This window comes from Oryx dammah, unplaced genomic scaffold, assembly GCF_014754425.2.
Source record: "Oryx dammah isolate SB20612 unplaced genomic scaffold, SCBI_Odam_1.1 HiC_scaffold_26, whole genome shotgun sequence".
In the NCBI taxonomy this organism is placed as follows: Eukaryota; Metazoa; Chordata; class Mammalia; order Artiodactyla; family Bovidae; genus Oryx; species Oryx dammah.
Window position 1 is genome coordinate 34,724,826 of NW_024070210.1, and position 24,730 is coordinate 34,749,555.

Genomic DNA, 24,730 nt, shown 5'->3' on the forward strand with positions numbered 1-24,730 from the left:
TGAAGGGTGACTGAGTATTATATATTCTTTCAACTTTCACTATGCATGAAATTTTTCAAAAAGTTGAGATGAAAAGAAGCAATCAGAAAGTTAAAAGTAATCACTGGCTATCACATACTATAATTGAAGCAAGATTAACAGCTGATCAGAAAGTCTATGTAGGCCACTGGTATACATTAAACTAAGAAATGCTATGTAAACACATTACAGAAAATGAAGATCCATATGACAATCAAGTGTAAAGTATAGAAACAGAAGTTAAGTCTTTATCTGAAACATTAACTCTCATACTTCAATACACCAAAAAAGAACTTTTTTCTTTCAGAAACAAAAGACAATTGTATCATTTAAAAATCTATTTGTTTTTTTTTTAATGTATTTATTTATTTTTTATTTTACTTTACAATTCTGTATTGGTTTTGCCATACACTGACATGAATCCACCACGGGTGTACATGCGTAAGGAGGGCACATATATAACAAACACATAAACAAAATTTCACCTTTTTCCTGGATACCTTAAAAGTCTCTCCAATTCACTACTGACAAACTAAATATCAACTTCAGGAAAAAGCCAGGACTGAAGGAAGAAACTAGAAGAGGCTGGCAAGAGAGGGTTAGATAGAATGAGGAGAAAAGAAAGCAATGACAACAAGGATCAGAATACACAGTGCTTGAAGTAGGGAAGAGAAAAGTACAGATTAAGAGCACAGGACCTTGGCTCAGACCACCTTGATTTAAATCCTAGCTCAACTAGTTCTAGCTATGTGACTTTGGGCAATTTACAGAACCCCTTTGGCTCTCTTGTAAAATGGGAATTATAATATAATAAGGGATTATTATTAACAATCCCTACCTGGGTGTTCTTTGGAAGGAATGATGCTAAAGCTGAAACTACAGTACTTTGGCCACCTCATGCGAAGAGTTGACTCATTGGAAAAGACTCTGATGCTGGGAGGGATTAGGGGCAGGAGGAGAAGGGGACGACAGAGGATCAGATGGCTGGATGGCATCACTGACCTGACGGACATGAATCTGAGTGAACTCTGGGAGTTGGTGATGGAAAGGGAGGCCTGGCGTGCTGCGATTCATGGGGTCACAAAGAGTTGGACACGACTGAGCGACTGAATTGAACTGAACTGAACCTATCTACTGCACTGGGTTGTTGTGAATATTTAAATGAATGACCACATGTTAGAAGCATGTTCATTCTCAGAGGAACACTTACAAAGTGTTAGCTATTAAAACCATCATCCTTCTTCCACATGATTCCACAAGCAGGTTCCAGGTAAGGGATCCTGGGTGTTTTGGTCTCAATATTTCTGTCTCCCTCTCCCTCAAAATTCCTATGTTAAGAATCTGACCCCCATGGTAATGGTATTTGGAAATGGGGCCCTTAGGAGACTCCACTCATGAATGGGATTGATATCCTTATAAAAAGAACCCCCAAGAGTTCCACTGCCCCTCTTGCCAGGTGAGGAGAGAAAAGAAGATGGCCATCTTTAACGAGCAAGTGGGTCTCATCTGACAGAATCTACTGGCACCTTGATCTGAGACTCCCCCAGCCTTCAAAATTGTGGAAAAATAAATCTCAGCTGCTTAAGCCAGTATATAAGATTTTTGTTATAGCAGCAAAACAAAGAAACTAGGGTAATATAGTTTTCTGGTGTAGTCAGATATACATTTGGAACACTTAGAAACCAGGCAAATATACAACATAAGAAAAAGTAGCTATCCAAAAACAAAACAAAAAAAAACTTATACTACAGAATACTAGTGTTACCAGTCCAAAGCTATAAAAAACAATTACTTTAAAAAGCATGGGGGAGGGACGTCCCTGGTGGTCCAGTGGTTAAGAATTCGCCTTCTAATTCAGGGGACACAGGTTCAATCCCTGGTCTGGGAACTAAGATCCCACATGCTGCAGAGCAGCTAAGCCCATGTCCGCAATTAGAAAGAAGTCAGAGTGCTGCAACTGAGACCCAACACAGTCATTAAATAAATAAATATATATATATATATTTTAAAAAAGCATGGGGGAATGATAGCCTTCTTTTTGGAGAGGTGGTGGGGTGGGGAGAGAAGAGTAGATGAGTAGGCAGATCTCCAAGAGAAAAGAAAGGTTAATGTTTTCCAAATTAAGGATACAAGATAAATATACCTACCCCTACAGTTCACAGAAATGCTAAGTTCTGTGTATTAGGATTTAGAAAACTAAATTACTACATATTATTTCTCTCATTTTTGCCTTTTAAGAACAGCTTTTCCCATACTGAAAATGTACAGCACTACCTTAAACAGTTCATATGTACTTGAAATACATACTAAGAAGAAGTAAGATTCCTGGTGGGAATGTAAATTGGTTCAGCCAATACGGAAAACAGTATGGAGGTTCTTCAAAAAACTAAAGAGTCAACATGTTATTGCTGTTGTTTAGTTGCTAAGTTATGTCTGACTCTGCAACGCTACAGACTATAGCCCACCAGGCTCCTCTGTCCATTTCCCAGGCAAGAACTTCATGGCAAATAGATGGGGAAACAGTGGGAACAGTGGCTGACTTTATTTCTTTGGGCTCCAAAATCACTGCAGACGATGACTGCAGCCATGAAATTAAAAGACGTTTACTCCTTGGAAGGAAAGTTATGACCAACCTAGATAGCATATGAAAATGCAGAGACATTACTTTGCCAACAAAGGTCCGTCTAGTCAAGGCTATGGTTTTTCCAATAGTCATTACGGATGTGAGAGTTGGACCATAAAGAAAGCTGAGTGCCAAAGAATTGATGCTTTTGAACTGTGGTGTTGGAGAAGACTCTTAAGAGCACCTTGGACTGCAAGAAGATCCAACCAGTCCATCCTAAAGGAGATCAGTCCTGGGTGTTCACTGGAAGGACTGATGTTGAAGCTGAAACTCCAATACTTTGGCCACCTGATGCGAAGAGTTGACTCATTTGAAAAGACCCTGATGCTGGGAAAGATTGGGAGCAGGAGGAGAAGGGGACGACAGAGGATGAGATGGTTGGATGGCATCACCAACTCAGTGGACATGGGTTTGGGTAGACTCTGGGAGTTGGTGATGGACAGGGAAGCCTGGCGTGCTATGGTTCATGGAGTCTCAAAGAGTTGGACATGACTGAGTGACTGAACTGAACTGAATTTAATGGAAAAGATATTAAAGTGTATGTGTGTGTGTGTGTGTGTGCGCACGCTGTATACCATAAATTAAAACAAGATTGTAAATTAACTATACTTCAATGTTTAAAAAAGTAATAAACTATACCTAAATAAAATAGAGGGAAAAAAGAGAAGATTCTTGACATCAGACATTAACCTATAAATTCTGATGATTAAGAAATTTGTATTTCTAATTTAATCATACGGTAGTATTGATAGTTTTAAAAGAGTTAACAAGAGGGAGTATACATTGAGCAAAAATGATGGCTGAAGTTAAAAAACTAAGGCTAACACAAACATTTAAAAGGCACAAAGAAAGCTGCGGGAACCAAGGGATCCCTACAGAGGGGTAATCATTGTCAGTGCTGGATAGAACCTATGCAAGGAGAGTTCTCAAGTGCTAGCGGCCCTCTAAATTCATACAATCCATCTAACCTGCATGATACACTACTGATCACTCAACCGCCCTTTCACTTGCCAAACGTGGACTTATGTTCACCAGCTGACAAAAGAATGCTGAGTTATCACTTAGATAAGCTTCCTACCAAACAACAGTTCAGTTTCAGTTGTGTTGCCAGGGTATATATATTTCTTTTAACAAATTACACACTGTAATTTTACGAACCAGGAAGAAAAAAATCTGAAAAATAAAAGTGTTATTATTGATGATCAGTGTAAGGCTCAAATTTTGTATCAATAAGACCAAAGTGGAAACAGGCAGGCAAGCCAAAATGGTTCAAGACCACATGTCTGAGAAAAAAAAAAGAAGAAAATAACTAGAGAATACTTTTGAGATGCTAGTGAGATATTATTGACAAGGCTTAAAGGAAAAGGGTAACAGGACAGCTTATAATTTTGCAGGTTCTCAGAAATGAAACCCTTCTATGGACTAACCTCACCATATTTAGAATTCATAACTATTTGCAGTATCTTATATGCAAAAGAAGATCCTGTATCAGCTCCAGCAATTAGGCAATCACTAATGAATGACACAGAATGACAGGTCATTTCATCCAGTTCCTTGAACAGCAGAAAAAGAAGTCTTTCTCCAGAGCAGAGAGTAGCAAGTAAAGAAGTAGATACTGTGAGGATAGTTACTTCTTTTAAAAATTTTTAAGCAGTGAAATTAAAAAAAAAACCTAGGATGGTATCCTGAGGCATAAAGTTAAAATAAGATATTTGAGCATGTTTTCAAGACTAAACAGAAGCAGTACGTGGAGAAGAAAACAGGACTGAAGATGTGGGAAAGAAAGCTGCCCTGGGACACAGGAAGCAAGGTTATTTTCTCAGTTAGGGGAGGGTGGTAAAGTGGTAGAAGTTTAACTCTACGCAACTGAGAAGTCAGCTTACCAAGGATAAAACACTGGGATATAATTCTTGTTGTTGGCAAGTTAGAAGAATGAGTTATGTGCAAAGTCTTCTTAGAGGTAACTGACCTGAAATAGCAGTTTAAAGAAGAGTATGTACTAAGGCAGGCAAGAGGACAATCAATCTACAAGTGAGAGAGAATGCCCCTGGAAACAGGACGGAGGTCCCTCCCAACTTTTTCAGGGCACCCAACCTATCCTGGGTCTTCCCTGGGGGCTCAGTTGGTAAAGAATCCACCTGCAATGCAGGAGACCTGGGTTTGATCCCTGGGTTAGGAAGATTCCCTGGAGAAAGGAACAGCTACAAAATGGTATTCTGTGGATTGTATAGTCCATGGGATCACAAAGAGTCGGACATGATTGAGCGACTTTCACTAACCTATCCTGAGGACTTTGCATAAGCTAAGAGTTTGAGTGCTGAAAGGGAGAATTCAGTGTAAGTTGCCCCATGGCATTGCACAGGCCACTCCACTGATCTCCAGGACAGCATGCTTATTATAGAACAAACAGCTTCAAAAGAAGAATACCTAAAATATTTAGTGCATACCAGAACATCTTAATTACCAAAGGCATTGTGACTTAAGTCATTCTTAAAACAGGTAAAACCCAGGAACCAACAATGAATTCATCAACATGCATTCTCAGGTCATATGGGCAAAAAATTTCATAACATAGTTTGGCTAATGATGATTTATTTATCTTCAGCTAAGACTCTCACTGCAAGAATTAAACAATGTATTTCTTTGATTACCCATAAGCAACCATAAATAAAACCCAGCTTCCAATGTAAATTGTGATGACAATTTTTCAGTTCAGCATCTTATGTGAAAGGTCAAAGAAGAAAAGCATTTCTATATGAAAATATTAATTCAAAAGGGTATATACACAGCTCTGTTCATTGCAGCATTATTCACAATAGCCAAGATTTACAGAAACAACCTAAGTGTCAACTAATGAATGAATGGATAGAGAAGGTAAACACACACACACACACACACACACAATGAATTACTACTCAGCCATAAAAAAAGAAGGAAATACTGCCATTTGCAACAACATGGTTAGAACTTGGAAGTATTATACTAAATAAACTAAGTCAGAGAAAAAGACAAATAACATGATTTCACTAGTTTATAGAATCTAAAGAAAACAAAAAAAACAGACAAAATAAGACAAAACAAAAACTCACAAAACAGAACAGCTTAGTGGTTACCAGAGGGGAAGGGAGTTGGAGGGTGGGCAAAAGTGAAAAAGGAGGTCAACTGTACGGTGACAGATGGTAACTAGTCTTGTGATGGTTATGACCTTGCAATGTCTACAAGTATAATGCTATAATCATGAAACTTATATATACTTTAAAAAAAAGGTATGTATTTTCTTCTCTAAACTACAAGATCTAAGTGTGCACAAGATGGAAGTAAAACTCCAAGAAAGCTAAAGTTGTCACTTGGAGGTTTTGAGAGACACAGAGGGAAAATCTCCACTAAGGTAACAAGAGTTTCTGTATTTATGGTAAATACACACTGTATTATACATTCACACACACTATGTCAATTATCCATGGACAGACAGCAATTCTTCAGTTATTCTTACCTAATACCTGATAGTGTTCTTTCTCCTTTGTGAGCTGTTGGTTTACTGCCTGAAGCAACTGTTGTAACTGTGTTACAGTCTGATTTAGACTTACAGACATTGTCTCCTTCTCAGAAGACTCCTAAGAAAAAGATTAAAGAGATGAAAAACCCTAAGCATAAGGAAAAGGCATTTGCAACCAAAAACAGAAAATATTTTATTGCTGTTTTACACACAGATACAAAAAATCTGAAAGATGACATGAAAATTGACAATAAAAACCACATAGAGCAATAGTATTTGCTACCTAGTAGTGCAAGTTAGTCTGCACCTAAGAAGGCTTAATGTTATATAAATGTTGTCACTAGGCTACAAAGGGAAAAATAAAGAATCTATGAATATCAGACAAAAATCTTTTTCTGCTTTCATAAAAAAATGTACAAAGAGCCAAAGGAGAATACACTCACAACAACAGGAAAAAAAACATATATTGAGCTCTTACAAAATTTGAGGCACTGTTAGGTTACCCACTATTCTAACTGTTTTATATAGTAACTCATTTATTCCCTTCAACAATCCTACAAAATACGTACTATTATCATTACCTTTTATGGAGCAACTAAAGCCCAGAGAGGCTAAAGAGTTTCCCCTAAGTCAACAGAATCAGGATTCAAGTGCAAGAAGCAGAGTCTACAGTCTTAAGTAGTATACCATAATACCTCCCAACTCAAACCTAAACATTAATGTAATATCTCACCAAGCTTTAAAGTGAAAACAAACATTAATAAAAACACAGAATTTCAGATAAGATACCCCAAAGAAAAGATGACCTTGAGTTAAGAATGCAACAAAATTGATGGAAGCACATTACAAAGGCATTTTTTCAGTCAGAGATGGATCTTGTACATTTTTCATTCTTCACATAATTTATAAAGTAATTAGCCCAGAGATTTGGAGCTAAAGAAAATGCATACCGTTTCTTGGGAAACATCACTATTCTCAATAACAGTAGTGTCTCCAGCAGCTTTTACTATTTTTGACTGGATAAGATCTAGTGACTGTTGAGCCTGTAAGGAAAGCAATATAGAGCCTATCAATACTACAATTGATAGATAACTATATATATATATATGTATATGAAAAATGAGTGATTTCCTTATATATTTTGTATAAAACTAAAGTTCTTCTCACAATACAACATAAAAGTCAACCTGTTCAAGTTTTTTCTCCAAAATCAAATAGCTGTCTCCCCTACCAGATTATAAAAACACACGCTCACAAACAATGAAGAAAATGTATAAAGAAATTAAAAGCAGAAATAACCTCAGTGGTATCTAGGTTAGATCAAGATCACATTAGTGATATCAGTCTAGATCAGAGGCTGGCCAAATCTAGCCACACTCTGTCTTTGTACAGTTTACAAGCTAAGAATGGTTTTTACATTTTTAGAGAGTCATGTTAGACAAAGAGTATGTGAAAGAAACTATAGGTGGGCAGTAAATCCTAAAACTTTTGAGTTTGTTGATTCATGGTGTGAATCCCTCATCAGTGCGTATACGTCCTAATGGAAGATTGGTAGAAAATGTTCTGTAAGTGGGCTTTTAACATACACATTACTTCATGAAAAATTTTGTTATCTTTTTACATGTCAATAAATATTTACATGCATTTCCAATCACGAGTTACACAATATTTCTATTATATAGATATGGGGCAGTTCACGATCAACTACTGTTACCATTTTATGCCAAACAACATGGCATATCAATATCTTTGAGCACCTGTTTAATATCTTTAAAGCACCTTCTGAGAAAATAAATTGTTAGGCTAAAGCTGCATGTTTTATTAGTTTGTCCAATGTCAAAACACTAAAATCAAGTATCAAAGTAAATTAGATTGCTCAGTCTTGACAATGTATTATATATATCTAAGGCAGAGCTCCAAAATTTTTTAAGTTCACATTTTCTCTACTGGCCACAACATCAAAGAAATATGAACCAACTCTAGAGTCCTAGACTTTTGCATAATAATTATAAGCTATAATCATATAGAACCAACAGAAATTTTTCCTTCATTCTTTCAGAAAGTGACATATTTGTTTTGCTGACTATATATCCTAGAAAACACAATCACAGCTCGAAAGCAGCTCTGATAAAAGCATATACAAATTACACTATTAAAAATCTCAACAGAATTAAAAATAACTTGTCAAACTAATGCAAAGAATAAAAAACGTAATCCTAAAGATCATCCATCTACATGAGATTAAGAGAAACATACTTTTACAAAGAAATAAAGGTATAAATTTCTGAAACAGCAGAGGTCTACACTTCTCTTAGATACATGAAGTGAGATGAGGTGAGGTGAAAGTCGTTCAGTCATGTCCGACTCTTTGCGACCCCATGGACTGTAGTCTGCTAGGCTCCTCTGCCCGTGGAATTCTCCAGGCAAGAATACTGGAGTAGGTAGCCATTCCCTTCTCCAGGGGATCTTCCCAACCCAGGATTCAAACACAGGTCTCCCGCATTGCAAGCGGATTCTTTACTGTTTGAACCACCAGGGAAGCATGAAGATCCAAAGAAATATACTTTGTAAATGACTTTATAAGCAAATCCCAATGAAAAATATATAAATGTAACCAAACTTTTTAAGAGTAATATCAATTGAATTCAAAATGTAATCTGTATACAAAGCAATTAATTATATAAATATGATGAAAAGAAGTGAATTAAGAAAAATGGAAAAACAAGCCAAAAAGTCTAGTTCCAAATATGTAACTATGTAGCAAACAGCTTAAATTTAAGAACAAATTAATGGGATGATGCAAAAGAATAAACCAAAGTTAGCAGTATGTCAGCTTAAGACTCAAAGTACAAGACGTTATAATGATATGGCATCTCCAGGACAAGGAGGGTCTCACCTTATGCAAGTCACCAGCTACTTTCTGCCTTTCACTTTGTTCAGTTCTAAGTTTTGCGTGCGTTTCATTTAACTGTTTCTTTAACTGTAAAAATAAAGGAACACCACAATTAATTTAATTCACATCCTTCTGTGATTATGCTGAGATCCCTAGGACTGAAGAATGAATGAGAAAGAATGCGATCGCTAACAGTTATTATGCACAGTGGATTAGCCAATATGCTGCACCAGATGTATAGGAAAGCTGTAAGCAGTGGAGATTCCAATCTGTAAAGCTAAACTTAAGAAAAGCTACAGAAACCAACTAGAGTTTAGAAAACTGCAAATATAAAAGCAAAACCATAAAATTACAGTCGAGTATTACTATTTTAAGTACTGTTGTTCAGTCACTTAAGTCGTGTCCAAGTCTTTGGGACCCCATGGACTGCAGCACACCAGGCTCTCCTGTCCTTCACTATCCCCTTCACTAGCTCTGGAAGAAAGTGAATCAAGCTGTTTGAACAACAGCTTGCTCAGACTCATGTCCACTGAGTGAATGAGGCCACCCAATCATCTCATCCTCTGTCGGCCCCTTATCCTTCTGCCCTCCATCTTTCCCAGCATCAGGCCTTTTCCAGCAAGTCGGCTCTTCACATCAAATGGCCAAAGTACTGGAGCTTCGGCTTCAACATCACTCCTTCCAGTGAATATTCAGGACTGATTTCCTTTAGAAATTGACTGGTTTGCTCTCCCTGCAGTCCAAGGGACTCTCAAGAGTCTTCTCCAACACCACAATTCAAAAGCATCAATTTTTAGCAGTGCTCAGCCTTCTTCATGGTCCAATTCTCACATCTATATATGACTACTGGAAAAACCATAGCTTTGACTATCTAGACCTTTGTTGGAAGAGTGATGTCTTTGGTTTTTAATACACTGTCTAGGTTTGTCACAGCTATTTTAAGTATTATTCACTATTCATAAAGCATTTTATTCACATTTATTTCAAATTAAAAGGCAAGTAATAAAGTCTACTAATTGTTTAAAGGTTTTCTTAACCTATATAGTTAAGAATTATGTAATATTTTTAAAAACACTGAACAGAAAATGAAACCTTCAAAAATCCAGTAAAATGAAATCTTCAAAAATTTAAATGTTGTTCATCCTTTAAGATGTCACTAGAGAGATGAGTGCAAGACCACACTGACTTAACTATACCAACAAGAAACATCTTAACATATACATCTCAACCAACTTGTTGAAAGAGTTATAAAGTTGTATCAAATTCCAGCATCAATACATACTGCCTCTTCTCTCGGTAACTATTCTGAATAATTATGAATGAAGGAAATGGACTGACAAAAAATAACTTTTTAAATTAAACTCATCAAATTAATTGAATATGCCTCTTACCCATAAGCAAAGCATTCCAAAGAGTTCTGGAAACCCCATAGGGGAAAAATATAAGACACTGGCATTTCAAACATGTAGAAAGAATCAATGCACGCACAACATGCCATTTGCAAATTGATTTTGCAAACTCTATTCAAAATGCTTCAGTTTCGCTCCTTTATTTAACTCTGATTTCATACATCAGAGAGGTTATTCCTTTGGCCCAGGAACATACAATATATAAGCAAAAACAAAATTACTTCAATATATCTTAAAATGTGGAAGTTACCCTGAGCAAAAAACAAACAGAAAGATTAAAATGAAGACTCCAAACTCAAGGCAAAAAAAAAATTCTAATACCGTTCAAAATGACCTTTTGACAGAAGGGTCAAAATATACAAAGAAAGCACCAGGCTAAATGGAGACTCAACATAATCCTTGGGTTTGAAGCTACTATTGGAGTCAGCCACCAAGCACCAAAGTTAAACATAAAATCTCCAACAACTCTAGTTAGAAATGGATTTTTTAAAACCACATTATAGGATAAAGCTGTAGCATACCACAGTACCAATCTGCGCAATATATAGCAAGTGTACCTAAAATTAATCTTACATTGCAGTGGAAATGATTCAATTCAGGTAAAATGAAGGTAAATTTTATTTTAAAACTAGAAAGGGGTGTGTGTATGGACAGGGGGTCAGGGTGGGGACTTGATATGTACATTTCATAGACAGCCCTACTCTGAAAATTGATTCCCATGGATCACTGCTGTAACACTGCTGAACATGAATGAGTTAAGAAATTTTCTTTGGTATACAGCAATATTAAAAAGAAAATTCCCAATTTGGCAGCACCAACTTATAGTAAGGAGACAATCAGCTTATTGCGATTGTACTAGAGTTCATTCAGGTACTTTTTAAAAATCTAGTAACATTTTTAATTTTTAAAAGTCACAGACAGACATAATGACTATTGTTTGAAACATACAATAAGATAGTCATGTTTATGTAACAAATAAGCCTGTCAATCAGTGTAAATTTCCAGAAAATTTAAGAATGGGGGTACAGTATACTCTATGTCTTTATACAACATTTAGCTAACTCTGAGACTGTAGTTTTAAAATTATTATGCTCTGAATGATATGATGATGGTAAAGAATTCCATAAGCTTTGCCTTATATATAATGTATAGAAATGCCAGTTAAAATAAGAAGCTAGATTTGGATCACTGCCCTTGAAAGAAGAGTATGTATCTTCCACCTTCAATAATCTCCTTCCATGTTAGAATATAAGAGGCCCAGTTAACTATGGTAATTCTGAGAAACTTTACAATGCAGCCAGTCTTTACATTGTTTGTTTAATGTCTTTATTCACTGAAAATAATGCTGTTGAAGAAATTTGGTTTTATAAAACACAGAAAACTTTTTTGAAAAAGAGTTGCAAGCCATACATGCCATTGTTAGGAGCTAAGAAAAGAAGGATCATCTTAGGAATCAAGAAAAGACAGACCATCTTGAATCATCAGAATATGAAGATTATCTAAAACTTTAAAAATGCCAAGCTAAGGGTGTTAGCAAGGAGAAAGGTTTGGATGGCTTCTCCACATGTCAACACAAGTGTATTCAGAGCCTACTTGATACACAGTGGAGAACAAGCTTCTTACCAAATTTAGCTCTTCATTCTGTCTTACTGCTTCAGAATATGAATCATCAAGTTTTTTCTGCAATTCAGTCAACAGATCTTTCAGCTGCAATGAAGTTTAGAGTTTAAGATTGATCTCCTTATGATATCCCATGTTTGTATGCTACTTGGAAGCTCTGCCACAAACAACTTACACTGAGATATTTTATCATTCTGTTATAAATTTAACTTCACCTGAGAAGCAAGGTTGAAAAAATTCTATTGTAAGTACCTCTCTGACTTCTGTAACATAGGTAGATCGTTCCATTTCTGCTTTCTCTAGTTCCATTTCCAAATGCTCTCGTTCTCTTCTCAGCTAGCAATGCAACAAAGAAGGAAAAGTTAAGAAACATATTTAAGATACTTCTCTACAATGAAAAGTTACAACACTTACTGAATCCAAAACTATACCATCTCAATAAAGGTACAACAACCACATCATTAGATAAAAGAAATCTTAAAACACAGCCTGTAACAGAACCCTTAATGCTAAAAATGAGGCCATAGGTTACAAAACAATCAATGAGATAACATACATTTTCAGTATCTTTATTTTCTCTTCTTAACCGATCCAGCTCTTGCTCCAAAGATGTGAATGACAACTGCATCTGAAATGTGAAATAATTATAGGACCAAGTCAAACCACCAATGAATGATACAAAGGCTTTTCTATCTTGTAGACTTTTAATCAATTAGATACTTCAGAGGTGTTTTTTGGTTTTTTTGGAGGAGAAAGAGTGACTTTATTTCTTTGCCGGGCCAAGGGAAAAAACAGTAGGCTACTCCATCAAAAACTATGTCCCCAGAGGTTTTCGTTTTTTTTTTTTTAATGTATCTCATTTAAAGCCATAACTTAATTTTAAAAGCCCTTAAAAATGAGAGTGTCACATATAACTTGATTTAAACTGTGATCAAAACCTACCTCATTTGTATGACATTATATGAGGTCCAGCTAAAGTGCTTAATTTTTTAACAATTAACTGATAATCAGCTTCATCCATCCCCAAATGTATCATTACAGAATACCATCAACAATCCTAGATTCTGCACAGGTTGGCCCAGGAAAACAAGTGAGCAAGAGATGGCACTCTTTACCACACCCAAGTACTACTATCCATTTTATATGAGCATTCAAGATACTAGATTTGGGCATCTTTGAAGATTCTGAAACCACTTCCCTGATGGATATAGAGGGAAAACTATAAATAGAAGAAAAGCTAAGACTACATTAACAACATTCAGGTCCCATGAACAGAAAAAGGACTATTTCTTAAATACTATATCATGAGTCACAAATCAGTGTTTTAAAACATTGTGAACATCAAATTATTTGCCTTACATTATTGCACTGTGGTTCTTCAACACCACTTTACATTCTGTATCACTGTATCACTTTACATTCTGTATCACTCTACATTGGACGTCGGAGGCGGGGAGCTCTTTAAAACAGTGTTTCTAAAACTCTTTAAAACACTGTATCCTTGCAGGGGGTTGCTCTTTGAAATTCTGTGCTGGCCCCAGAGAGTTTCACCCTCAGTAAGCTATGGGTGAGGGCTAAAAGCATTTCTAACAAGTTCCCATGTGGTCCCGATGCTGCTGATCCAGAACCTCCACACTGAGAACTGCCAGTCTGTTTGGATTTTGTTTTTTTCAACAGTTCACACAACTCTTACTTATTTTTTTCCCTAAGCTTTCTTTAAATACCTGTTTAATAGTCTTCTGTGATTCATCAACCTTAACTTTCCATTTATTCTCTTCTTGCTCCACACTTCTCTGTAGCTTCTGTAAAATTCCTTCCTATGAACACAGTATAGTTGTTCTGAAAAAACTCAAGTTCTAATACAAAAATAAACTACTTAAGCCACTAAGTAATAAATTAATAATTATTTTAAGATGTAGATTAAAAATCATTTCCTACTGTTTCTGCAAGGACGGATTTGTATTTTTCACACTCTAGTTGTAATAATGTGTGCATTTCATCAGCTTCTTTCAACTTGTGCTCCAAATCCTGCAAAGAATAATATACATAAAAATTCTCTAGTTTTACCAGAAAGTTTTGTGCCTCAAATTTGTTTCTGTACTTATTGATTTATTAAGATAAATGGCTTCTGTTTTATCATTAATCACTACATTTCAACCTTCTCAAGTAGCAGCGAAATTCAATGACACTGTTAAGTCATTTGATTTTCCTAATAAAACTCCCAGTCTGGGACTTCTCTGGCAGTCCGGTGGTTAAGGCTCCATGCTTCCAATGCAGGGGACACAAGTTCGAACCCTGGCCAGGGAACGAAGATCTCACACGCCAGGAAAAAAAGTTTAGTCACTCAGTTGTGTCCGACTCTTTGTGACCCTAAGGACTGCAGCCTGCCAGGCTCCTCTGTCCACGGGATTCTCCAGGCAAGAATACTGGAGTGGGTTCCCATTCCCTTCTCCAGTGGATCTTCCCAACCCAGGGACTGAACCCAGATCTCCTACATTGCAGGCAGATTCTTCACTTTTCTGAGCCACCAGAGAAGCCAGGAGGAGTGGCCAAAAGATAAAATTTCTAGAGTACGTTTAATACAAAATATAATCATACAATTTTATATAAATAGGTTTGTCACTGTTTAGTGAGACAGTAAAATCAAAGCAGATCCTCATATGAAATAAAGTCACAATGCCACAGGGTTATATTCATGGCACTTGTGATACAAAAAAAAAATGAATCTCCCAAATTTTAGCAGTCAAGCATAAAAATACATCTAGGTTCTGAACACTCCTGAATAGTGTATTTGAGGATATGTTAGTAAACCAGTCAGGTTCTACCTATTAACTGATCTTTACTTCCTGAACACAAACTAAAAAGAGAATCAGAGATAAATATTCAGTTTTATAAATGACTAAGAAAATAGAGCTAAAGAAATGACAAACACCAGCTTTGTACACATATCAAATATGAGGAAGACAATAGCATTTGCACCAAAATGTACACAAAATGAAATCACCTTATACTTTCTGAAAAGATCACTATTCTACTCATAATGTAGTTATTACCTTTCCCAAACTTAAAGACAAATTCTGATTTATTCTTTTTTTCTACATTTGTTTAAAATATACATACTTTACTTCTTGAACTAACCTTAACCTCCTCTGAACCTGAAGCTCCAGCCACACATTCTTTTGCCTTCTTTTCAAATCCATGCAACCATTCACTATAACTCTGTGGAGAAAAAAATCAAATAACTAATTTTAAAAAATACCTAAATGAAGTAAGTAAAAGAAAGGTAAATAACCAAATTGAAGATTATAAAAAGAAATCTACGTAGACAAACACCATCCCTGTGGAAATCTCAAAAAAGATTATAGTTGTTAAGTAAGTTGTACATGACCTGGTCTTGAAAATAAACACTAAAAATATGCCTGTGTACTATATTACCATCAAAATCAAATATAAATTTATTTACCCTGTCCAAGGATATTTGCAAATAAATTCAGGCCATACAGGTAAGATTTGGGCTCAAACTAGCCTCTACCACTAACCAGTACTGGGACTAATAGATTTAATCTTTAAGACAGAGAAAGCCTAGATTAAGCAATTTTTCAAACTTTTTTTTTTTAGGAGATAGTTCCACAGAGATACACTAGTTAGAAGATTTCAGATTCTATGAAGGTATTCCAGGCATTATGAAAATACTTGAAAATAAATATGAAACATTTTAAACATCATAATGAGAAATAAGAATATACAAACATTTATGTGTTGAAAATCAACAAAAATTATATTTGTACTGTAAGGTTAGCTGAGGCAAACATAGGCATTCTTATAGTTTTAGTCATTATTCCAAATTTTAAAATAAATTATTCTATATTTTTTATGCTTCTTGTCTAAATTTTAAACTCTGATAAAGAGTGTTTGGTAGATACTTTAAAGCAAATTTCCTCTTAGGTCTTTTAGGTCTTTGAAAGTAAAAGTGAAAGTCACTCAGTCATGTCTGACTCTTTGGCACCCCATGGGCTATACAGTCAATGGAATTCTCCAGGCCAGAATACTGGAGTGGGTAGCCTTTCCCTTCTCCAGGGGATCTTCCCAACCCAGGGATCGAACCCAGGTCTCCCGTATTGCAGGCAGATTCTTTACCAGCTGAGCCACAAGGGAAGCCCTAATACTGGAGTGGGTAGCCTATCCCTTCTCCAGCAGATCTTCCCCACCCAGGAATCAAACTGGGGTCTCCTGCATTGCAGGCAGATTCTTTACCAACTGAGCTATCAGGGAAGCCCACTGATAGGTCTTTGGTTTAGTTTAATTCAAGATTAAAAAAACACACACATGAAATTTCTATTAATTGCTCTAATTAAAAGCTTTACTTATGTGGCTGAATCAGGATTCTCTATATTTCATCAAATAAAAATAAAAAACAAAGAAAACTGGATGCTGAGACCACCCTGTAGTGCAATATCCCATAGTACATATTAATCATAAAAGCCTCTTCATTTAAAAAGCCACTGAGCCACATTTCCCTGTGGCTCAGTGGTAAGAAATCCTCCTGTAATGCAAGAGATGCAGGAGACGTGGGTTCAAATCCTGGGCTGGGGGAGGAACTGGCAAACCACTCCAGGATTCTTGCCTGAAAAATTCTATGAACAGAGGAGCCTGATGGGCTACAGTCTATGGGGTCGCAAAGAGTCCGACATGACTGAGCACAATCATAAATTTGACTGATGATGTAAAATCCTACTTAGCTTCAAATACTAAAATTCCATATAAATTAAATTCAGTTGAAAAATTGTTTAGACACTAAAAGTATATAAACTTCCCTTCAATCTTGGTCATATAGTTTAGATCTCTTCTCTGCTGATTTTCTTAGCAAAAAAGCAATAGAAAACAGTTTATAAAAATTACTTCATGTATAAAAGCCCTTTTATATCTACTCACTATATTAATTCAATATTAAATTTAATTATTATTGCTTTATCTTAAGGTAAATAGTCTATTATCCATCATATCTCTAAAAACTTATATACTAGACTCTAAGTAGCACACAGAAACTTAATATATTTCTTAAATATAGACTACATGCAAAAGTATTCAACTTTTAACAAGCGGATGAATAGACACCAAATATAATCATCCATGTCTTACAGTGATTCATAAATATTTATAGTGTAAAAAAGGTTTGGTGGTTGTAAGTGGGTAATATAGCTGTTAAGAAATAATTTGTTACATTAAAAAGAATTTTTTAATTCTGGTGATCTTATACATTCTTTAAAGAAGAGAAATATAAAGCATGAACTCTTCTGGCTCATAAAATACTATAAACAAATCTCCCAATTTCATTATTTCATTAATGAAATATAGAATAGGAATACAGAAATAAAAATGACTTATGGCTACAAAGTAAAAAAAATATGAAATATAGGAAGAACAACTCCTCCTTTGTTTATTGTAAAAACAGCACTAGAACTGACAATTTATCCATATTGCCCAGAACAAGGTATTTCATCAATTCAACCAATTATCTATTAAGTGAGCAAACCTGAATATATCCTCAACAGTTACAATGAAAACAGAAGCATTTTTGCTTCTTCTGCAAGTCAGACATAGAATATACACAGATAAAACCTAAGAGAGCAAGCAGCTAAACTCAGACTGCACAGAGAACAGGTCATTAAGTTTACTTACACCACACCTGCCACCCAAAGCCCTCTCCTTGGAGAAATATCCTGATTCAAAATTTGGGGCAGGAAATGCATATGATAAATTCAGGAACATCTTATCACACCACTAAGCAAAGAAGCTACCAAAGATTAGCAGTGCTGTGTCAAAAAGATTTGGTAGACTAAATAGGCTCCAAAGGGCCAAAGAAGCACAGGCAAACATTGTTGTTGATTAGCTGCTAAGTCATGTCCATGTTCAACTTTTTGCAACCCCATGGTCAATAGACTCCTCTGTCAACAAAATTTTCCAGGCAAGAATACTAGAGTGGGTTACCACTTCCTTCTCCAAAGGATCTTCCCAATCCAAGGATCAAACCCACATCTCCTGCACTGGCAGGCAGATACTTGATCACTGAGCCTTATGACCCTCCTAATGGAAGTGCACAACACTGCTCCTGAAATAGTCCTACCTCCACCCTGTCGCACCCCTGAAGTGCTGAGTCTGAACCTAATCAGGCCTCCAATGATTACCAATTTACGAGATACACAAGGACAGAGGAACATACTGACATTATAGGGATACAGTCAGCTAAATCCAGACTGGGAAAATGAACTTGAAACCACTACATTATTAAAAAACAAAAAGTGGGAGAGAAGGTATGCTGACAAAAGGGGACCTGTGGAATAAAAAGGATCTAAGAGACATCTTAGATGTCTTAAAGTCACATGTTGACTTTATTTGAATCCTGACTAAAACAAACTACAGTAAATTGTTACTATTTCATTAAAATAGATTGTATCACAACTGAAGAAATCCAAATATTGTAGATGTAGGATATAAGAAATTTTTTAAAAATATAATAATAATATTTTTTGAAGGAATCCTTATTATTTAGAAATATTCACTGATGAAATGCTCTGATGTTTGACTTCCTCCAAAATAAAACTGTCAGTATCAATGCATGTCATATAGGTAATTGTTAAGGTGAGATACGAGGTACATCAGGCTCATTATGCTATTCTCTCTACTTTTGACTGTATGTATAATTTTCCATTAAAAGAAAAAAAGACCTATATTATCATTTTAGAAAACTACATGAACACTCACTGGCTTTCTTTCTCTGCCCTAAAATATTCATTATATTCTCTGAATCAAGCAAACTTTTCTCTCCCATTTAAAACACATACAATCTCAAATAAAACAAGTTATTTCGAATCATCGTCAAGACTTTCGCTTAAAAAGTTAACAGATGACCAAAATCTTAAGTTTTGAAATAAAAAGAGCCTAGTTCTTAGTATTAAATACTTTTAAAAATAAAGCGCTCCTAAAATTAAGAAGGAATCACCTAAAATTAAGTTCTATTTTTAATAAAGCCATTAAGAATATTACTGATTTATTAACCACTACTAAGTCTTCCCTGGTGGCTCAGACAGTAAAGCGTCTGCCTACAATGCAGGAGACCAGTGTTTGACCCCTGAGTCGGGAAGATCCCCTGGAGACAGAAATGTCTACCCACTCCAATATCCTTGTCTGGAGAATTCCATGGACAGAAGAGCCTGGTGGGCTGCACTCCACAGGGTTGCAAAGAGCAGCACACAGCTGAGTGACTAACACTTTCACTTTCAACCACTACTGACTTCTGAAGAAATATTTCTTTCCCATTTATGATGTTTATAACCCAAATAATGTCTTATATATAAACTTTATAGATTATAATAAAGTAGCAATTGAAACAACATAAATTATTTAGAACCAAGTTAACTGATTTTAAGTCCTCAAGACACCCTAGGTTAAAAATGGGAAAGACTGATAAGCACACCATTAAAACCAAGCGCAGAGTGCAAATGCTACTTATTCACAACTTCCTTAAATAATGATAAAGACGTCATGTTTTAAAAAATAATAATCTTACCAAATTAGAAGGGACAGACACCTTTGGAAATAATTTTTTGAGAACTTCTTTAGCTTCTAACTCAACAGCTTCCACGTGTTGTTGTCTTTCCTAAAGCAGAGGAAGCACCAAATCAAACTCAGAAGATTACAGAATTGAAAAATAAAAAAGCTACAGTCTTTTAAGCTTAAAGGAAGAAAAGGCAAATGTATTTTTTAAATTCTTATTACTGACAAATGTTCAAATTTCCCATTCTGAAATATCAAAATGCTTACATAAGAAAAAAATCTGCAAAATCTCAAAAGCATCCTAAGTAACAAGTAATGTCTTATATTAATCAAGCTAAGCCAATATCTGACAATATGAACATTTTCCTTGCCATCAAGTGATACCCCTCCAGGAACAATTCAAAAACCAAACCAAAACAAAAAACACTTCCTACAGCTAAAACAAGCTACATGCAAAAAATATGCATCTGAGTGATATAACTGAGGCTGGTAAGTCTCTTTCCAAAAAATACATCACTGATGGACAATAATACCATGGGATTAAAATGGCAACTTTGATACTTCCAGTTTCAAGGTCATGTGAAGCTATTTATGCTAAACAAAAGGGGAAAAAAGAACCACCAAAATTTGACAAGTGTACATATGAGAAAAGGAGTAAAGAGAAAGAGGAAAAATTAATGGTATACTACTTCACCAATGCCATACATCAAGAAAACTAATTCTGACACATATTCATGGACTCTGTCAGCTATAAATTTAAAGATAAGTATTACAAATGCATGTCTAGATTTGGTGATTTCAAATCCAAGTGTAATGGGTATCAATGATTAATTCAAAGCTGCAGTTTGTCAAAATTAGGATAATGATTTGATCACACAAAAAATAATATATAATATTCAAATTATCTCTACAAGATTAAAAAAAGACATCTATAAAAATACACATCTAAACAAAGCCAAGGAAATCATCTCAAAACACTGGTGAAGTTCAACAGGTGACAAGAAGGCAAGCAAGCTAGCAAGATCTCAAGCCTATCTTTCCCCCATTATTTAAACTGATCTTTCAAATCTATTATAGATTTAAGATCTGTTACAGATTTAAGATGCACACACTTCAATTTAAGAAAATCTAATAGTATAAAAAATTTAAAGTTATACAATAAGAAGCTAGAGATTAATCATATTCTGTACATACAAAATGCTGTTACTTTACTCAGAATAGTGGCAGGATTTTAAAAATGGAATATTTAATAGAGTATTTTCAATAATTCAATGAATTTTAATGGAATATTTTCAATAACTCAATAAAGCCCACTATTTTTCAGAAATATACCCATCTAACTGCATAAAATAAGGTACATTCATTTAAGGAAAATGATTAACAGCTAATTCAGAAACAATCAAGAGCTCATTTCCATCATCTGACCATAGAAGTGGTGGGTTTCCCTGATAGCTCAGCGGGTAAAGAATCCATCTGTAATGCAAGAAACACAGGAGACAGGGGTTTGATCCCTGGGTCTGGAAGATGCTCTGGAGAAGGAAATATTTTTGCCTGAAAAATCCCATGGCCTGAGGAGTGGTAGGCTACAGTCCATGGGGTCACAAAGAGTTGGACATGACTGAGCAACAAAGCATAGAAGCAGCAGAGCAACCTCTAAAGGAAATCAGTTAGAAAGAGAAACTGTGGGACAGAAAATTTTTTGAAAATTCCCCAAGGAAAAAATAATCTAAGTGAAGGAAATAGGTGTCTAATTTGTAACTAACAAGAACAAAGGTGTACTAACAAGTTAGGTAAAAAGTTTTCATTTGACGTAGTAGTTTGGTTGTGAATAGCAATTTCCATTCCACCTTAAAATCTGGAAAAGATAGAACTGAAAATTGCATCATTATCATTACTTCCTTACTATTACAATTTCCTTACTATTTTTATCTAAGTGTAATAGTGTGTGAAATGTCTTTCATGTGAACCTGTCATTTACAGTGGCTCCTCAAGAACATTTACTCCTTATAGTACAACTTGTAGTCTATAGGTTCATCAGTATCACTTTATACCTATGCTATCTCAGGACTGTCTAAATACACATATTAAAACAGAGAAAGAGTATAAAGTCTATGCTCTATAGATCACTAGCCATGCAAGAGGCCATCATGCATTTGGTGATGAGGTTTGAAACATGGATAAATTCTTATAGTCATCAACAAACACATGGTAAAACAAATTCTAGTTTTCTTTTGGAATCATAACATGCAAGAATGCCTATGACAAGTGGTATATAACTTCTTGTAGGAATAGCATGATATTAAGAGTTTAGCACTTTGTAGATAACCAGCCTCATTAACAAAATAAAAGCTAAAAGGGAGCTCTTAACAGTGAAAACCAAAGTTATAGAAACAATCAGAAACTATACAGAGCCCCTACTGCTGAGAGAGCTGACTGGGGCCCGACAGGGAAACAATAATGTCCAAGCTGGCCTGGATTTCTCTGTTCTCTGGCCTGGATTTCTCTGGTCCCAGTATTTGCTAGCTGTCTCAAATCAAGGTTTTAGTGAAAATTAGGGCCTGATGAGTAAGTATATAACTAAACACAAATCCATTACACTAAGGGAAATATAACTACAAACATATATTTAATTAAAATTTTTATTAAAATTCTACTCTGCTTTAAAAAAAAAGTCCTTCAAATGTCATAAAGAACTACATTTAAAATTCAATGTATTACCTTAGCACACAAAATATGTGCTAAGATACTTCTAGAATACTTCTAGATACTTCTAGAATGCTGAATTGAATAACATAATGAACTTTAACCCATAACAAAAATTCAATAATTCTGTTCCAAATTTATTCTTGGTAGGAATTTTCAAAATTCTTGAAACTGCCCCATTTATTTCTCTCAATCTTTAAATTCAACTTCTCTATTATAATTGATTAGAAATCTTCAAATCCATGGAACAACTTGAACTCAGGGAGCATTCTTAAATCATTTGTAAGACAGGGGGGGATATATGTTTCAGGAGTACTTTATATACTCCAGTTAAGAAAATTATCCCTTATACTAATACTGTATATTAAACACATATGCATCATTACTGTCCAGCCACTTAAAAACCTAGTTTAATTTCATCTCTTCTAAGGGACCATGCCCAACAACACACCCAAAATTGATGCCTTCCCTGTACTTCTGAAGACTTTCATCGTTTTCCACCTTGTTTGAGTCATCTTGGTATGCCTCAGAGAATCTAGCAGAGTCCACTGGGTGTGTGTTTGTTAATTAGATTAGATCTTTTTGGCTCAGAGTTTTCACCAAGTTCTCTTAACCAACCCAAGAGGTACACTCTGTCTGACAAGTGCTTACATGGGTAGCATAGGCCTCCTGAGACTCTTAAGCTTAAAGCAGTAATCACCAAAGCTCAAAAAATCAGGTAATCACAACAAAACCGCATGCCCAAAATTAAAGCTTCAAGGAGTAGGCGAAAAAAGCAGAGATGAGAGAGGTGGTAAGTATGGATGATAAGGAGATTTTATATTTAAATTGCAGTAAAATTAAATGCTTTAGTCGGATTTTAAGACAAGCTGCAGATTTTCTCTGTTCAATGGATCGTTTCTAGGAGTTAGCATTACAACCTTGGAAGTCTTGTTCACTTTGTCCTGCAGCAATTTTTCAGTTGATGCCAATGCTTCCATTGCTTCCCAGTTTTTCTCCCGAAGGTCCTAATCATTTTTAGAAAGAATGATTTCAGTTTATCCATTATTGAAATATTTTTGCTTTTTGCTTCATCAGTATTTTGCACTGCATTTAAATGCTGGTTATTGCAAAATTATTTCAATGGGAAAATATGTATATTAGCAAAAAAATAAAAAGCAATGTTTAGAAGTTTGAATGAGAAAATAAAGATGCCCACTTCCCATGTTTTAGTATACACACCAAATATGCCAGCTTTAAAGTAATTACTATGCACACAAGACAAAGAAGAAAGCATTCAAAAGTAAGCACAGAAACCAAGATTACAAATATAATTTCAGGTACATCGAATATCAAAGGATTAAGGACAGAACAAATACACAAGTATTACAAAAGGCTTTAAATATGATTTTTAAACAGGACCCAGTATCATTCATGGGACTTTCTACTGCAGCATAACAATTTTTCTTCTAAATATGTTTTATTGATTTAACAAATTTCAAGTCTACCTAGGAATGACATAGGAATTCACTGTATTTCTCTATCTTTCTTGGCATGGTCAAATGTGCATACCAAAAAACAACCTGACAGGAACTGCACAAGCTACTTGATCAAGGCAAACAGGAAGGCTAAAAAGCTATAAAACCCATTCTTCTGTAAGAGAAAGAAGTTGAGCTCTGAAAGATCTATTTTAACAGCATTTCATTAGCAAATAGTACTAAGGACAATCTGCTATATTTCCATCTTTCTTCAGATTTAGAAATCTAAAAAGATTAAAAACAAAAACTAAAAAGCCAATAACCACTATGTATTGAATGCTTACTTGTGTGTCCAACACGGTACCTGGCACTTCACATAAATTTTCATTAATCCTCATAACAATCCGAAGAGGTACGTATTCCCATTTCATAGATGGCAAAACCACAGCTCAGGTAAGTTAATAAACATGACCACGTGTACAAGGCAAATGAGGAGGCCGAAATAGAACGGACTGACGTCACAATCTGCTGGCCTCCAGTGTCCTGGCTCTTTTCACATGCTGCAATGCCTCCAGCACTGCTGCTGCTGCTGCATTAAACTGGCATTACTATGCCTTCCTTATCTTACAATTCCAATCATAAAACACAGTTAAGATGTCAACAGTAATACTGGCAAATTCATCTCAGGTTTTTTGGCCAAGCAATGCTATTAGTAACGTTACAAACACACAAAAGGCAATTCACGTACCTAATTTTGACAAACTCAGGGGAGCAGAAACATGTCAACTTGTTAAATTAACAAATTAATGCAAACTTTGAAAAATCAAATTTCATTAGAAAATACTGGCTTAGATTTCAATAACATTTCTAATGTTGCTTAAGTCTTAACAATGAAACTTGTGTGTGCAAAAATTCTTCATCTAGCAAAAATGCTTGTATTCTACTTAAAAGTGTTGT

The 24,730-nt window shown here is 35.3% G+C and overlaps 1 protein-coding gene across 5 annotated transcripts in view; it reads right to left on the bottom strand.

Moving 5' to 3' along the window:
* Positions 1-24,730, bottom strand: part of KTN1 (kinectin 1) — a 106,739-nt gene that overhangs the window by 3,015 nt on the left and 78,994 nt on the right. For 2 of the 5 annotated variants that reach the window (XM_040226382.1, XM_040226383.1), the window contains exons 33-43: positions 23,237-23,323; positions 19,627-19,716; positions 15,198-15,278; positions 13,998-14,087; positions 13,784-13,876; positions 12,616-12,687; positions 12,312-12,395; positions 12,063-12,146; positions 9,034-9,117; positions 7,088-7,180; positions 6,135-6,255 (exon numbers count right to left, since the gene is read on the bottom strand). In XM_040226382.1, the coding sequence (XP_040082316.1) occupies positions 6,135-6,255; positions 7,088-7,180; positions 9,034-9,117; positions 12,063-12,146; positions 12,312-12,395; positions 12,616-12,687; positions 13,784-13,876; positions 13,998-14,087; positions 15,198-15,278; positions 19,627-19,716; positions 23,237-23,323 (979 nt within the window). The remainder of the gene's footprint in view (positions 1-6,134; positions 6,256-7,087; positions 7,181-9,033; positions 9,118-12,062; positions 12,147-12,311; positions 12,396-12,615; positions 12,688-13,783; positions 13,877-13,997; positions 14,088-15,197; positions 15,279-19,626; positions 19,717-23,236; positions 23,324-24,730) is intronic. The other 3 variants (XM_040226385.1, XM_040226384.1, XM_040226386.1) reach the window with 3 other exon arrangements.